The 16,349-nt window shown below is 35.8% G+C and overlaps 2 protein-coding genes across 4 annotated transcripts in view; both read right to left on the reverse strand.

Annotated features, from left to right (window-relative positions):
* Positions 1–1,225, reverse strand: part of pdlim1 (PDZ and LIM domain 1 (elfin)) — a 28,052-nt gene extending 26,827 nt beyond the window's left edge. Inside the window, exon 1 of one of the 2 annotated variants that reach the window (XM_088917144.1) lies at positions 881–1,225. In XM_088917144.1, coding sequence (XP_088773270.1) covers positions 881–973 — 93 coding nt within the window. In that variant the 5' untranslated portion in view covers positions 974–1,225. The remainder of the gene's footprint in view (positions 1–880) is intronic. The other variant, XM_088917143.1, reaches the window with a different exon arrangement.
* Positions 1,226–6,366: 5,141 nt separating this feature from the next.
* The window catches only part of sorbs1 (sorbin and SH3 domain containing 1), an 81,966-nt gene continuing 71,983 nt past the window's right edge, over positions 6,367–16,349 (reverse strand). Inside the window, exons 30-34 of one of the 2 annotated variants that reach the window (XM_088915452.1) lie at positions 15,837–15,962; positions 12,845–12,943; positions 10,414–10,472; positions 9,785–9,891; positions 6,367–9,219 (exon numbers count right to left, since the gene is read on the reverse strand). In XM_088915452.1, the coding sequence (XP_088771578.1) occupies positions 9,152–9,219; positions 9,785–9,891; positions 10,414–10,472; positions 12,845–12,943; positions 15,837–15,962 (459 nt within the window). In that variant the 3' untranslated portion in view covers positions 6,367–9,151. The remainder of the gene's footprint in view (positions 9,220–9,784; positions 9,892–10,413; positions 10,473–12,844; positions 12,944–15,836; positions 15,963–16,349) is intronic. The other variant, XM_088915453.1, reaches the window with a different exon arrangement.

The following is a 16,349-nucleotide window of genomic DNA, read 5'->3' on the forward strand; positions in this document are numbered from 1 at the left end:
CCTCCACTAAAAATGATCAGCATATACTTATAGACTTCACACAATTTCACACAGTAGGTCTTAAATACCAGCCATTGGGAAATACTCAGGGTTATGTGAAGTAAAACGAAAAGTACTACTTTATAATTCCATCCCAACCCCTGAAAAGTATGGTTTAGAAATGTTGGTGAACAATGATAGTCTCAGGAAAGACAAAAGTATGAGAAGACTGAAGCAATAAGTATCCTGAATGTCCTGTGCAAGGTATTCTGTGTGGAGGGCACTCCATTCACAGTATGTACCACTCACAATTATTACCGAGGTGCAGTGGGTGACAACCAGTATCCATTCTAGTGCTTCAGAGCAAAATAAACTAGCTTCCTAAAGTAGAGGATTACACAAAAATGTAACAGATACACTATTTTTCCTTAAAATGTTTTGTGTCCCCCGTCTCAAAGTCAAACAGGTAATCGTGCACGTCTTGTTAACGAGTTGTTACTGTTACTACCCACTGCCTCCTTTGCCTGATTCTCCTAAATAGCTATTCCTGATAAAAATGTAAAAAGCACAATTCAAATACAGCGCATCAATAATTAAAAGGCTGCAACAGTATCCACATAGTGATACAGAATCAATACTGTGTTCAGCTGTGTAAAATATGATATTGCAGTCTTTGGCGTAGTTCTCTTTTCTTGTTAACTATCTAGCTAACTATCTTGTTAGTGTATTGTTTCTTTTGATATGTAGCTATGCAATAAAAAAAACGTGTTATCCAGCTTTCTAAGTAATTCCTAGTGAAGAAGACTTGCGACTAAACTACCGGGAGAGAAATGTATTTATGAAGGAAAAAATGACAAAACATCTGAAAAACTTGTAAGTGGGGAGGAAATAAGCTTCTTACCCGTGAAATGGTCAAAGGTTGCTCGAAATCTTTTCCTCCAACAAGACGGAATCCCCATGGTCCGGGACCATTCAGAACAATTCGCAGAGGCATGCCTTCAGACTAGGAAAAGTGAAAGCTACGAGTCTCAGTAAGGTCACAGACACCACTTTTTATTGAGCAATAGGGAAGCGAAAAATAAGCTGCGATAAGCACGACAGGCTAGATCGTACTTTTGGAAATAAAAGTGCAATGCAACAGTAAATGCGAAGGGAGGTGCCTTTATCACCCTGTGTAATCAGAGGGTGGTCCCCGCTCCAGTGAGTTAGCCAAGTGAGCGCCTGCCGAAATTTCCAGGCAGCTCCATCCGATTGAATTGATATCCTATGTTTGTCTTTGGGATTGTACGCATACGTCACCGTCTGACATGCGAGCATTTCCATGTATGGTATGGCTGATTAAAAGGATGTGGAATGTCCCGACCCTTTGACTCGCATTCTTACACGCCTATTATTTACGGGCACACAGGAACACCTTCCTGTTCTAGAGCTGTGTACCTTAACCATTAATCTAAATTCAGTTAGATCTTCAATTGCTGTTGCTGTTGCCTAAGTTTGGTGAAAAATTTTAATTGAGCTGCAGGGAATATGTCCTTTCGACTTTAACATTAGCTAATTTATTACATTTATCACATCTGATCAATTCCGGACAGAGTATAAAGAGCTGTGTGGCTTATCTGAACAGAAACGGTGATGGAGTACACTCTAATTACTTTTAAAGGCCGCATCTTGAGTATTGAAATAACTGTGAATGTGCAGCATTTAAAATATTTAACAATAAAACAATCCACATACCCTGTATATACCATATATTAGTCTATACAGTATGTACAGTGCAGTAGAAAAGAGTGGGTATCTGACAATACCTAGGCCTTAACTCTTATGTTTTTAAATAAGATATTGTATTCATTCTTAATGTGAAAAAAGCAGCATGTTAAACATTAAAGTTGTGTATGCATTGTAAATTATCTAAATGCTTAATCTCTGTTTTGGGAACCTTGGTCTGGGTTAAAAGGGGTATTTAATAAACAAGATGAAAGAAATGTCATTAGGAGGCCATTGCAGAGAGTGTTTGCAGGATGATTGGCTATTGGGATATTGAGTCTGTTGTGTTTATAATCAAACGACTTGAGACCCTGTCTAATTATCTCGGCACTCAGATCTATGAGCAGGAAAAAGAACTGGGTGAGAATAGGCTACAGCCTCAAGGAAGGGTTTGCATCACTAGAGATTGTTTCCACAGTTTCCAGGCCATATTGTAGACAGATCTGAGCTCTGCCCCTAGTAAAAGGGAAGTAGTGGCTGTGGGGAACTTGATTATTAAAGGTGTAGACAGTGTAATGTGCACAAGTGATAGGGAATCTCATATGCAGTGCCCAGATTGTAGACCTCCCTGAGCAAGTGGACAAGCTCCCGAACAGAGCCAGAGTTCATCTCGTTGTTACGGACAGTGTTGGAACAAAGTCTGGCAATAACATGAAGTCTGCAATCCATTGATCTCATCAAATTCTTCTTGTAATATTTTTAGTTTCTTTCACCATTTTGAGTTCTTGCCTATTCCTGGATTCTTTGGAATTCATTTTTTTCTTCAGTATTTAAAATGCATGTTTAATTGGATTTAAGTCTGAAGATTGAATTGTACAATCTAGGATATTTCATTATGTATTGATCCAATATATCATATACCACTAAGGATAGCATGGTGCATTAGAAATTATCTGTCAATATACTGTACCTCCGATTTTCAGCAATTTTCCATCAACACCTGAGGATATACATTTAGACATTTCAGTGTTTTTTTTGTGTACAAGCTGTTTTGTGTATACAATATTTTAGCCTTTCAGTCTTATTTCCCTTTTATAAGCAGTGATTTTCTTACTGGAATTAATTCACTTTGCTTAAATAAGTGTAGGGTTGCAGTGAAAGTATAAAAGTTGACAGAGAATTAAAGGTATTCCCATGAGAAACAAACCTTCCTTATTATGTACAGCACATAGGAGTTTGTCCTTTCCCCCCCAAAGATGTTAGATTCATAACAATTATCTTACACTTATTAAAGAAGTGAGAATTGATCTTTGTATTTTACATTATATGTAAAAGCAGACATCTAATCTTGTTTCATGTGTGATTCCCAGAAAATTTGGAAGAGAAGATTATGAGGTAACATTAAAAGATTTTAGATTTTAAATATAAAGGAGCCCTGAACTGGGAAGCAGTTCAGTAGCTGTTTCAAATATATTCTGCTTATTCTTCAACAAGTATATACAGTATCTAAAACCCAAATTAAAACTAATCTTATTCAAAGGATTCTACATTGTCATTCTCTATATTTTCTTTAAATGCTTTATCAAAGGGCAGGAGAAAAAAAAAACACCACCCCTTTTTATGAAATAGCAAATCCAAAATGTTACACAATGAAAATAAATAACACATACATTTCCCTCTTGTCATAGTATTTTGACAGGTCGCCACTTTCCATCTTTCTGCTTTGTTTTCTTGTTAAGAAAAAAAACACCAGGTGTTAACACCACAGAGAAAATATATACAGTCCATGGACTCATCAAAAGTGTGTATTTTCTGGATATTACTTAAAAAAAATACTTTTGTCTTGGTGATACTAATCTAGGAACACTGGTTCATATGCTGTTGTGGACTAATGACTCTGACCTCTAGACTGGCAGGTTTGTGTGAAGACTCTGCAGCTGTATCCTTTTACAACATTGCTATGACAAACTCAACTGTAAATGGGCACCAAAATATTGATATTAGAAAAAGTTAATTAGAACCTCTTGATTTGGCTACATTTTCAGCCAAATAATTATAATGTCATTGTTTAACTTTAAGTAATACTATTAAAAATGCACTTAGGGTAAATCATACTACTGTATGAGACATTGTAAAGCAGTCTGTAACATAGCATATTTTTAAACCCTCCACCAATTTCCATGAATTTAAGATACACCCATACTTTTTTCCAGACCTATATCAGGCTCTCAATTCAGGCTGAAGTCCAAGTATAACTACCTATTTTTGCCAATATAAATAGACTGGATCTAAACCTCCCACTTATTAAAACATTTCACCAGATAGGGTTGGCCATTATCATGTATTGTGAGCCTACTCATGGAGGCCTGGTTCACTTCAAATGTGACTGCCCATGATCAAGATATCTCATATCAATCATAAAGTACAAGCTGGCATGTATAGTATATATAAAATAAAAACAAAATCAGCAAAATTGCCTAAACAAATGACATTTTTCAGTATTTTTCCAAAGCTTTGTATGTATGCATTCCCCTATTTAATACCAAAACTCAGTGGACACCTGCTAATTTTGAAAAAGTACTCATATCACCACATTAATAATGGACAGATACTGTATTAAATGTACAAAAAGGATTAACTAAATCTAATACAAAACTAGAAAGCTCCATTCTGGGAATATTAGAAAGTACACATAACAAAAACAAGTAAAAAAAAATCCTGTAGGGGAAAAAACTGCATATTTTTACTCTTTTAACATAATCTTCTAAGGTCTTGCTTTAAACTGTAGATATTCATTTGATGGGAAACAGCTGGATCAACAGTATCTTGGAATAACTGGTCTACAGTTGAGGAAATACTTGCCAGTTTGAGAAATCTTTAAAAAGTGACAGAAAAAACACTAGAACTTTCAGTGTTTGGTGGTGTTAAGGGCTACTAGTACTTTTGTGTTTTGGGCTTAAATGGGTGAACTTGGTGAACAACATCCTATAAAAGCATTTAAGTTAGCATTTAATGGATTAGCATTAGCATGCAACTCACATTTTTCTCTTTTAACTTCCATATACCATTGTCATTAAGTCAAGTTTGTATGGGGCAACCGACAGTAATTTATGGCCAAATCAATAACTTAGATACGGATCTGTAGATGTCTCTGGAAATCAGTAATGCCTGAAAAAACACTGGAAATTAGCACAGACTACTACACAAGAAGCCACATTTGTTTAGTCAAATAAACTTGAAATCTATTGATTTTTTGGGGTTAATGTATTATATTTTCAAAAGGATTCTTATTTGCTTATCTACTGTATATTAAAGCTTGGCCACCCCCTCGCATGCTGTGTTTGTTTGTCCATTATAAAAAATTACAGCTAAGAAACAAGTAAAAAAATGTTAACAGATTGAATGCTGGTTTGCACCATCCCAAAAATATACACGATATGAGTAATCCAACATGAATTATGAATCTGTCAAATTTCTTTTTCTCTCCCAATTGCTCTATAAAATGTTTCCCCTTTTCTTTGAAAATGTAAGAACTTTGTGAATCCTCAGTGTCAGACAATGATTATACTTAGGTTCCCTGAATTTGACTGGCACACTCCCCCTAGGCAACATGACACTCTTGACATGCCAACTCTCTAGAAGAGGATTGCAGACCATGGAGGAAGCCAGGGCAATGATACAGTCTATAATATGATGGGGTTGGTATGAATATATCAGGAAATGTCTCTATAAGTAGACAGACAAACCTCAGGATAAACACTATCCTCTCAACATTTTACAGGAAGTCATGCCAAGATAGCAAATACATTATACAACAGAAACCAAGAGACAGAAGAAATTGCTGCTTTACCTTTGCTAACTCCTCAGTTTGAACCTGTCTCTCATCATTCGTATCTCAGGTTTCTAGGCATTTTAATTTCCATGAACACTACCAATTTGCTTTCAAAAACTACAACTAGAGCATTAAAATTAACGTATGTAGGGATACATACTAATCACAGAAAACCTAATGAGTACTTGTGTGGTAGGATGAGGTCTCAGAGTATAAAATTCAGCCTTAATTACCTAACGAAACACAACAGTGGCTACAAAAAAACTGGAATAGAGTTTTATTTATGTATAACATGATCCCAAACAGCTATCCATCACTTACTGAGCACCATAAGTAATGAACATGATTGGAGCTGTGTACACCTTGTAGTCAATACTTTACTTGAATTCTGTTCTGCTTGACTGCAGACAACAGAAGCTTGCATACACAAGCACATTTCTAATGGGATATGATGGGTCTTCTGACTCTCCTTGATCACAGCAACTTGGCAATGATAAATGGGGTTTCATAAAAATGTTTGATTCTATGGTACTGAAGGCAACTACAGTACCAACTCTATCAATAACTAGCAGCTCAATAAAATGTCCGTTTTTAAAATAGTATAACTTAATAACCAAATAAAAAGTTATGATATTGGTGCCCCAAAAGAGGTAAAAGATTTGGTAAAGGAAAATATTCAAAGGTTTTACATGTTGCAATAAAGAGTTTTTTGAAGATAAAATCTTGAAATAAAGCAACAAAAAGTTTCCAGCCAAGGCCTTGTAGCTAAATGTTGTATTTGCAACGCATGGAAACCCTATAATGGGCATACCTGTATACAAACAACAATAATAATGTTGACAAAAACATTGTTTTCCAGACATGTTTGAATAAAGTTTATTAAATATTGCATAATACTGAATTTAGCAATCACAGCAGTACACTGTAAATAGATCCTTGTAATTCATATTGTGAAATCATAAAGCAGTACTATCAGAAGTAAATTAAACACAAAATGCTGCAAAGAGCATTTAGAATGAACCGCAGCATACAGAAAATGGTAAATAAAATGTATTAGAAGCATCTTGTTATATACAGTCAGCATACTGTAAACATTTTATTAGGTATTTTTAAACTTGTACTACACTGCTACAGGTGAGTAATACATTTCTGGGGATATTTTTAAATTAGATAAAAACAACAAAGGCAAAAAAGAAAACACAAAATTTCCTAAATCATACATAATATGAGGGCTAGGAGATCCCCACAAGGTGGTAGCAAGACACTTTTTTAGTCTATTTTAGTGCATGTGTTTTTCTGTGCTAGACACTTTTTGTGTTGTGTGCTTTACTAAAATCCTTCAGGTGAATAAACCGGTAAAATCAAAGAGCTCCATAACTGCCGTCTCGTTTTTTCCTCTCGCTTTTAAATCCATCTCTATTAAATTATTTTCTATACAGGATAAGTACACATTCTGTACAAAATCAAATATACATATTTACAATCATACTGTACTTTCGTCAAGCTGTTTTAAAGTTACATTCTTGCCAAATTCCCAAAACTTTAGAAATGGTGATCAGGCTTTGAAAAAAACCCAACTAAAATCTGAAACGTCAAAGGCTACAACCTTGAAATAGAACAATTCACTACATAAAAGATGAAAAATATCTGGAAGTCAAATGTCACAAAGACAAACTACCCTGCTCCACTCTGAAATCTGTAGTAGATGCTCAAAATTTAAAAGCTAGTCTGTTCTAATTTTTAACATGAGTTAACATTAGGCCACTGCTGATGAAACAGCTTTTATAAAATGCTGTCAAGCATTCTTATGGTGCCCAATCTGAATTTAGCTGTTCTATAAACTAAATTTCAAATATGTCAAGGTAACGTACTTGACCTGTAAATTGTAAATTAAAACTAGTAAATTGTACAGTATAACTAAGCTGTTTTAGTGCATAGATCTGTTTTTCAATTTATGCTATTTTAGTCATGTTTGCCAGTAATTCACTGAGGACTGCAGAGTGGATACATGGCATTTTGGAATACCTACTGTATGACAAAAAATCATAATTGTTCTTCATTATCTTTAGGGAATCACTGTGTTGTTAGGAACAACTGAGTGAATCCAGAATTTGCATATTTCATGCCACACAAGAATTATGGTTTGATTTAAATGTCACCCTTCAAACTAAAATCATTTAAAAAATCATTTTTATCTTTGAACTTCTGGAGTTCAAAGTCTCAGAACTCCAGAAGTCTCAGACTTTAGACTTATTTCTTTATTTAAATGACCATTTTTGGAGTTCTGGGATTTTGATGGAAACCTTCCTCCATGCAGTTTTCCCTCTCCACACACACAGAGAACTGTGCTTTCCACATCTTGAGCATCTTAATTTTGGAAGTGGGCAGCTGTAACTTCTGCATTTTAATATGTTAGTAATCCAATTACTTTTGTTATATTTCTCTCTAAAAAAGTTATCAGCATAAAAATAGGTATTTTTTTCACTCTTTTATGCAAAGATGATGTTCTGTGAAAAGGATAGCATACTAAATTATTCCTGCAACTCTGCCTGGTAAATGACATGTTCAATCAAAAATACAATTAAGTTGTCTCATATTTAAAGATACTTTATTACTCTCTTAGGTAAGAGAAAGAGTCGGGGTTATGTAGAAGCATTTGCTTGGCAGTACTGGTTAAAAGCTGGTGGTGGTATAATGAAAATAGCCTTTCCTATTGAACTTTTTCCTTTCATAAAACCATTAAACTTTAGCTTTAATCAGTCAAGATGGGTCAAAAAAGAAATCCTCCTGATTAAACCTAAATGGGCAACATGTAAAATTCCATCTTCAATGGCCTTTCTTATATTCTGTGGGTATGCCCTCATCTGCTGATTCCTGCACTGTCTCCAAGAAAAGGTTGCAAGCCCTTGGAAAGTTATCCTACACTCTGAATTACAGCTTTCAATGATATGTACAGAAATGTGCATCTGGAAAAAAGGTATTTCAACAGAAAAGTTTTCAGTACTTTGATATGAGACTTTAAATTTGATAGTATACAGGTATCTGTATAACAAAGTCAAATAAAGCACAAGAAGCACTTTCTATAGATTTTTTTTTCAAGTACTCTCTTAAGGTCCTTCACTAAGAAGTTCCTCTAAACCAAATCTTGCTCATTATTACATATGAGATCTTCATATTGTTGAAATTCAAATAATTATTCTGCTTAGAGCCACAGATCAGTGGACAGCACACAGCTTCACAAAGACTTATAAAACTTCTCTGCTGAAGGTTTATCAGGCAGTTGCTTTTAGATATCAAGAGTTTGCACAAATTGGGCTGGTGCAGCAAGCAAAGTGACAGTGAGTACCAGGCAGAAGAGTTGAGGCAGTGAATCCTCAGCACTCCCTGTCGTTCTAGTCCTGCACATAATCTGAAACTGAGACAATGGCCATGCTTCTCAGAAGAACCTCTTACCATATAATCACATGCCTCATCCACTTCTACTTGACCTTGAAATGCTCACCCAAACCTCCAGCTCAACAGCAAAGAAAGGTGTGTTCACATTTTTTTAAAAGTCCCAAAGTTTCCCAAATGGTAACTGAAGAGGCTGCTGGGGGATGCTGTGTTATTGTTAGTGTCCATTTGGAAGAGCAATGTTTACAAATGGAGAGGCTTCACATAGTTCCCAGGGAAGGTGCCAAAGTGCTTTGTTCTTCTGGAAGTACCTAGAGGTTGAAATGAAAAAAGAAAACTGTCTTTACCAATGTGTAATTAATCGGAATCTGGATTTGATTGAAGGATTTTAAATCGTGATGACTATGTTTTTACCGGGTGCTCTGTCTTCCTCTCTCAGTCCAGAGAAATAGTGGCAGATTAATTGGATTCTGGGAGAACTGGCTCTAGTGTGAGAGTGTGCATGTTTGTGTCTTTGTGTGCCCTGCGATGAACTGTCGTCCCAGCGAGAGTGGTTAGAAAAGTGGTTAGAAAATGGACGGATATAATGTGCAAGCAATTTAAAATGGAATTTTCTCAATATGAAAAGGCTTTACAGTACATAATTATTCAATTACTCTCTTTCTGTATTCATTAGAAAAGAGAAAAAAAAGTTTTTTCCTCTGCAGTTGATATTTTGTGTTTCACTCTGAAAGAGTACTTTTTTCAGGAAAGGAAGAATTATTATTATTATTATTATTATTATTATTATTATTATTATTATTACCTAGAAAAATTATTATTATCTGGCCAGATGAAGCCAAACCAAAAGGGAAAAAAAAAAGAATTGGTACTTACCAACAAACCAGCCATCATCACACTTCTCCATGACATTGACAACATCGCCTTCCCGGAGCTCCAGCTCATCTTCATTCTGTGGCACATAACTGTACAGGGCTTGGAAGCTAAAGATTGAGAGATAACAGATTAGAACTGGTGACTTCAAAGTCTGTGATCAGAGCAATCACAATCACCCAGACCAAAAAGCAACTTCATTTCCACGTATAGCGTGGACCTTTAAGTTCCTCTGTGCACTGTGGCCTCTCCTAAAGCATACCCATGTACTTAAAATGAGGTTTTTGTGGCAATAACATGAAAAAAATTGTTCTTTCTTGTGGCATTTTCTATTAGTCAACTGCTTGACAGTCTTACTGACAAATAGGTGATTGCCTAGAAGTACGTACTGTATTTCTGTAATTTAATCCAATTTTTTACTTCTAGTGAAACACCTTTTCATTTCTTAATTTCCAAAAATATACACAAATCAAGCACTAAAATGATTTGATTTGACAAGACTAAACCTTTCAGAGCTGACAACACAAATAAATCTGCTTTACAGTTTCCCACTGAGTCAGACAAAATATAAAGTGTCTGCTGAGAGGCTTCAGTCTTTCAGCAATGTGCTGAGATGTGGGGGCAGAACTTACACTTCACAGCTGGTCCGGTTCTGATCAGGACTGCTCCTATGCTGTTGAGCCTGGGGTTGCTGAGAAATTATGAAAGATTGTTTACTGTGATTAGAAGACAGTCTGCGGCTAGAGTCAAGGGGATGGGAGAGGGTGCTGCAGTAATGGACAGACTTTTCTGCAATATTCATGATCTCATTGCAGACCGCTTCCTGGGAAGCAGATACAGCACACAGATACAGTGCAAACAGGAAGGACAGGCCGATCCCCCCCGCCATCAACGCAGACAGTCAGCACGGAAAAGAGATGGAGTTTGGGGAGGGCAGGTTAGGAGAGGAGAAGAGGAGCATTCCAGACGCATCAAATGAGTCCAGTAAGTAACAACATCAGGGGGTCCGTAAAAGCCAGGACAGATGAAGGAGGAATCCAAAGGTAAGCATGGAAAACAGGCAAGATACAGAATAAGTGCATGTGAAATTGTCATAGATACCAAAGAATAATGCGAAGACTAAGCAATTTGTGAGTTAACAGCTGCAGTTAAGGTCCTGCCTAAGGACATGCAGTCAATTGTGTGAGTTATTAACAGAGCAAGATGACAGAACACTAATAGTACAGCAAGTTTCCCAAAACCATCCTCTAAATGAAGAAAAAACGCAAGAACGTTTTTCAAAGCACTGCAGTCTGCAGCCAATTAACAGGAGAGGAATACTGCAGTGTGTAGAACAATAAAGAACAGACATAACCTAGCTGGGATCTTCTTAATAATGTACAACTTAAGGTACAAGCTGACTTCTGGTAATGTCAAACTACCTCAAAAAGTTCAAACTAGAATTTTGATTACTTCACACTAATTTAACTGAAAATATGAAAATACATATGGACATCATGTTTGCATAGTCATATTTTTGCATGTTCACTTTTAGATTTATAAAAAAATATTGAACATTCATAGCTTTTTAAAATGATAATTCAAACTAAACGGTTAATTTGTTAATATTTATGCAGCAAATGCCACAGTCTCTTCTGAAAGTAGAAAAATAATACGTGAATGAGGAAATTTCAAGATTCTTTGCCACAATTTCATTTTCAGACCTGCACATCACCAAAAACTGGGCAAAGCAGAACTTTAACTTAAATTAACCCTCGAACAGCAAAACAACATTTTTGAAAATTCTTTTTTATATTTTTCAAATCATTCAATTAAGTATATCACTTCTCTGCTTAGGGAATTAGTCTCTTTGAGGGTACGATTAAAGGCCACTGTATTACCCATTTCTTACCACATAACTCTTTTCAGAGTCTGTGAGCTCTGGTCCTGATCTCAATGAATGGTGGGAGGGCTGTGATCACGAGGCAAATTAGAAAGGAGAAAGTTTGGCAAATGTTATTGGTCGCAAGGAAGCAAAAAGGATATTTCAATCAGTTTGACTTAATGAAAAGAGCAGAGACGTTGCTAGAAAAAAGGTTCTAAATGCTAATATATAGTAAATGGAATGCCAATGTTGGGCAGCAGTAATATTTACTGTCTTTTGTTTCTGTAAATGCAATTAATTTCACATAATTGTGTACATCTTAAATACTTCTAGCTTAATTAAGTTTCTCCAATTAATATTTTGCTACATACTATATATTGTGTGATGCAATGTGTTTCTCTTACTTCCCTTGCTTCTTTTGAGAAGTGCTGCCTTGGTAATGCACTCTGACAGCAAGTTACAGTGTCTGCAATAGCTTTTGGGGTTTCAAAAATTTCAGAATGGTCTTTGATGAAAATGCGCTGGGTCTAAATATTTCAGTCATTGAACTGTACAACACACCTCCTGACCTAGCAATGTCTCTGTGCTTGCAAAGAAAGAAGGATAAGCAGCAAATTAGTGGTTATGTACAACACAGCATCTGAACACAAGCCAAGGGACAGAGCACGTAAACGAACTGGGGTGCTGAAAAACAGAAAGGTGCATCTAAAGGCAGAGACTGTTAAGAAATATTACGTATAGGAACAATAATAACAGATTCAAAGACAAAGAATACATTGACTAGTTCAAAAATAAAAAAATGAATCCTTTACATATTTTATCTTAATATAAATAGGTATTTCTGCACAAGAAAGGCACAATAAAATATTAAAGATTAGAAATTCCTATATCTAAACAATTAAAAACAAAGAATTATTATGTATTTTAATACATTACTACATCAATACAACATAGCTGTTGTTTGTTTATTGCCGAGTGTCTGAGATTTTACTAAATATTTTATTTTCCACTCTTTATAGTATTCTGTATCTGAATGTGAATTTTGAACTCCACAGCTTTTTAGAAGCATACAATTATTTTCAGAGTGTTTAATTTCAAAGACAATATGTACAATTAATGGTAAACTGGGGTAGGCATACTATTTCACAATTCTGCTTTGTGCAATGTACAGTAGTTCACTGAAGTCTATTGCATCTTACCGCAAAAGAGTTGGCATTCATAACATTAGCTGGAATATCAGACAGTATAACTGGACTTCTTGAGGTCTGCCCATGGTACCCAGTCTCATTCTGCACAAGCTAAATATTCAGGGGAGAAAAAGGTGACATTAGTTAATATATTTTCACATTGCTGCATGCTGAATTACCAAGCACATACCAAGACCTTGTTTGTCCTGACATGAATGTTCAGAAGACAAGCTTAGTTAGTAAAGAATCAAACAGTTAAGGGGATGTTCTGTGTGGTTCACAGAGATGATAAAGGGAGTTAATAACTCAACAAGCAAAAATCACACCACCGTACTGCAAGCTTCATTATGCAGTCACTATTGGAAATGGCCCATAAAGTAACCGCCACAGAAGACTAAAGAATCCACAATAAAGCTTGATAAAGGTTCATGATACAAAGATTGTTCAGGCCCATGATTTTGTTGTAGGATCGCAAATATTGAATAGCCATAATGTATAGAAAAGATTCAAACTTTTAAATAAGTTCTTGTAAAATAAATAAGAAATGAATTCCATTACACCGCTGCTACAAATCCTGAGCTTTTATTCATAAAATATCCAAATGAGGTTTTCTTAACAGTTGAAATCAATAACAGAAAAACAAATAAAACAACAACACAAAGGTGCACCTACTGTAGTTGTGTAAGATAATATCTGAACAAAATACCTTCTTATCCATAATCCTGTATAATTCATTTTAACAATTGCAACAGAGCTACAGTATAATTACAACATGAAGGTAACAGGCACACACCCTGTATCAACTGCGAGAACTCAATCATAGAAGTCTGCCATAAATTCTGTCTCACACCCCAGTTTTTAAGGACAGATTTTAAAAACACATTTCCAATTTTACTGAAATTTTAGAAATATCACTTGCTGTACAAATGCTACTTTTCTTTATTATAAACTACATTTCAGTGAAAACTACACTGATCAAAGTGTTAACTAACACTTAGAATGTTTCAACAAAGCATTGCTTTCCTGTGGCACTTACAGTATCACCTACAGTATGTACTTGCCTGGGTTGGATGAAGTTGAATGTTTTTACTTTCATTAAAAACAATGTCTGCCAGTAAGTAATGATTATATTAGTTTTACATGTAAATTAAATTGATCCTTCATTATAGCATTATAGTATTTGAAGAGCACATCAATTTACCTTTTTTAGAGCATTTATCAGGATAATGACAAAACATCTATAGTATGATTATAGTTATAGTATGACAACATACTATAACATTTTTATAGTACTCTAGGTACACAAACACTTTACCGAATAACCATGGCATTTGGAAAAACACTATGCTGATAAGCATGTGTCATCAAAATGATGATCAACATGGACGCTTTTCACCGCAGCGAAGATGATGCTGTTCCATTCCGTTCACAGAGCCTGGACAAGCACGTGCCTGTTCACTGGTCACTAAGCAATTGTTTAATAGGGCTTAAGTCTGGTGAGTAAGTCATCTACAGACTGTCCTCCTAGAATTTTCTCACACAGAATGAGCCCACACAAAAGATAGTAAGTGATGTCCCAGGACTTGGACAATTTAGTGCCCTGCAGTCAGGGTGTCATAAATCACAAGTGGTCCAGATCATCACACTTGGACCTCCCAATGGATTTATCTTTTTTACACAACAATTTGTAGATCGTTCTCCACTTCTTTGGCACAATCACTGATGTACAGGGTGGTCTACACAAAAATTAGATTAAACTCAGAGGACTCAGCGCCACTACTGGTAAATCCAGATCAGGTAATGCTCCAACCAGTGGCATGAAGGCATTATTTACGTAATAAACAGGGCATTTTACATCCTTTCAGTGTTTTTCTTCCTGATTTTCAACAAGCTTCAACAAATTTAATCACTTCATTGCTTGCCCCCAGTTAACTGAATCTCAATGATGTAGAACAATTGGAAAAATAACAAAAATTACAGTATGTTATTTTTCTAAAAAAATATGTGATAGTTCACATACTGTAGGTAGCTGTGTCAGCATGTGTAGGCTCCAAAGCAACAAGTAAAGGTTTATTCCATGCTGACAGAAACACAAGATTTCTTTGCTTCTCTTTCCAGCATATATGGATAGTGTTTCTTTTGATTCTCAGTATAACACAATAATAATGATTTCACTGATTTTTTTCCTCAAAATATCTCAAAAAGGGACTCACATCATCCATCACTAAAGTGCACTAAGTCCTGAGTGATATGTGGCAGCCATTTGAACACCTGTAACTACACAACACACAACTACAAAGCAAATCAGCAAAAACTAGACAATAGATCAGGAGAGGAAATGTAAAAAAACTCTAACAATTGAATTAATGAGAACATTTAGGAAGGACAGCTTGCATAAGTCCAGAGTAGAATTTAGCCAGGATAAAGGTAAACACCCCTACTCTTTTAAATGGTACGATGGAATCTCAAATTACCACTTTATCAGGACCCAGTTTAATGTCTGAAAGACATTACTGCACTTCCTACACAGGCACCATACTGGAGTATTCGTCCAGGGGAAAACTGCCAAAATCTGTTCCACCTTAAACTTTTACAGCAGCAAACTGGTTTTCCTAAAAGGAAAAGTCTCCCATCTCAGTAATGAACAGGCCCAGTCTTACTCAGCTTACACAGACTCTACTGAAATCTGATGAGATCAGGGTAGAAAGTAGTAAGGCTGCTGTCTAATATCACTAGTCATGAAATAAAACATCTGTCCAATTCCACATAACAGATAAAAATGTTATAAAACTGTTATTTTACCAATGTGAATGAAAGGAAAATGGAACAGCAAAGACTGAATCGGTTCTCAGTCTTGTTAACGTTGCAAACAGTACATTACCCATTTAAGCCAATGAGTTAAAGGAATGTTTGTTAGTCTGGAGGTTATTACAACTGTATCCTGAGGCACACTTGGCACTGTCATGCTGTTGGAAGGGAAGGAGGCTGTCACTGATGGTATTACCTGTGGCCCTGGAGGCCTGAGCCTAGGTGGGGCTCTGACAGGTGTGGCTGAAGGATGAGAGAGAAGGGCAGTGCAGATGGAGGCTGGGGGAGGGGGGCTATGAATAGACCTGTTCAGGTCTCCTCTCTTAAGGAAAAGAAGGATTTATTAATTTTGAAAGTCGGATCGTAAGCTTTATTACTTCTCGTTTGTGTTTGCTTAAGTCAGATTGCGCTGAATAAAAAATAATATTAGTCACATACATAAAACAAACTGACACGACTACACTTGACAGACACGTACAGGTGTGATACCACTCTTAAGCTTCAGTTTTACAAAGCTAGGTGTTAACAGATTAAACAATACAACACCCAATTACCTCTTACAAGACATCACCAATTTTAGTTTCCTCCACTACTAAAGGCACCCTATGATTTAGTTGATGAGGAGACATTGGGATAATTTTTTCAGTTATGAACATATACAGTACCCACGTGCAAATGTTTATCGGAAAACAGAACCTTCTTTTAGGAA

The sequence above is a fragment of the Atractosteus spatula genome, chromosome 5 (assembly GCF_055471065.1).
Source record: "Atractosteus spatula isolate fAtrSpa1 chromosome 5, fAtrSpa1.hap1, whole genome shotgun sequence".
Lineage (NCBI taxonomy): Eukaryota > Metazoa > Chordata > Actinopteri > Semionotiformes > Lepisosteidae > Atractosteus > Atractosteus spatula.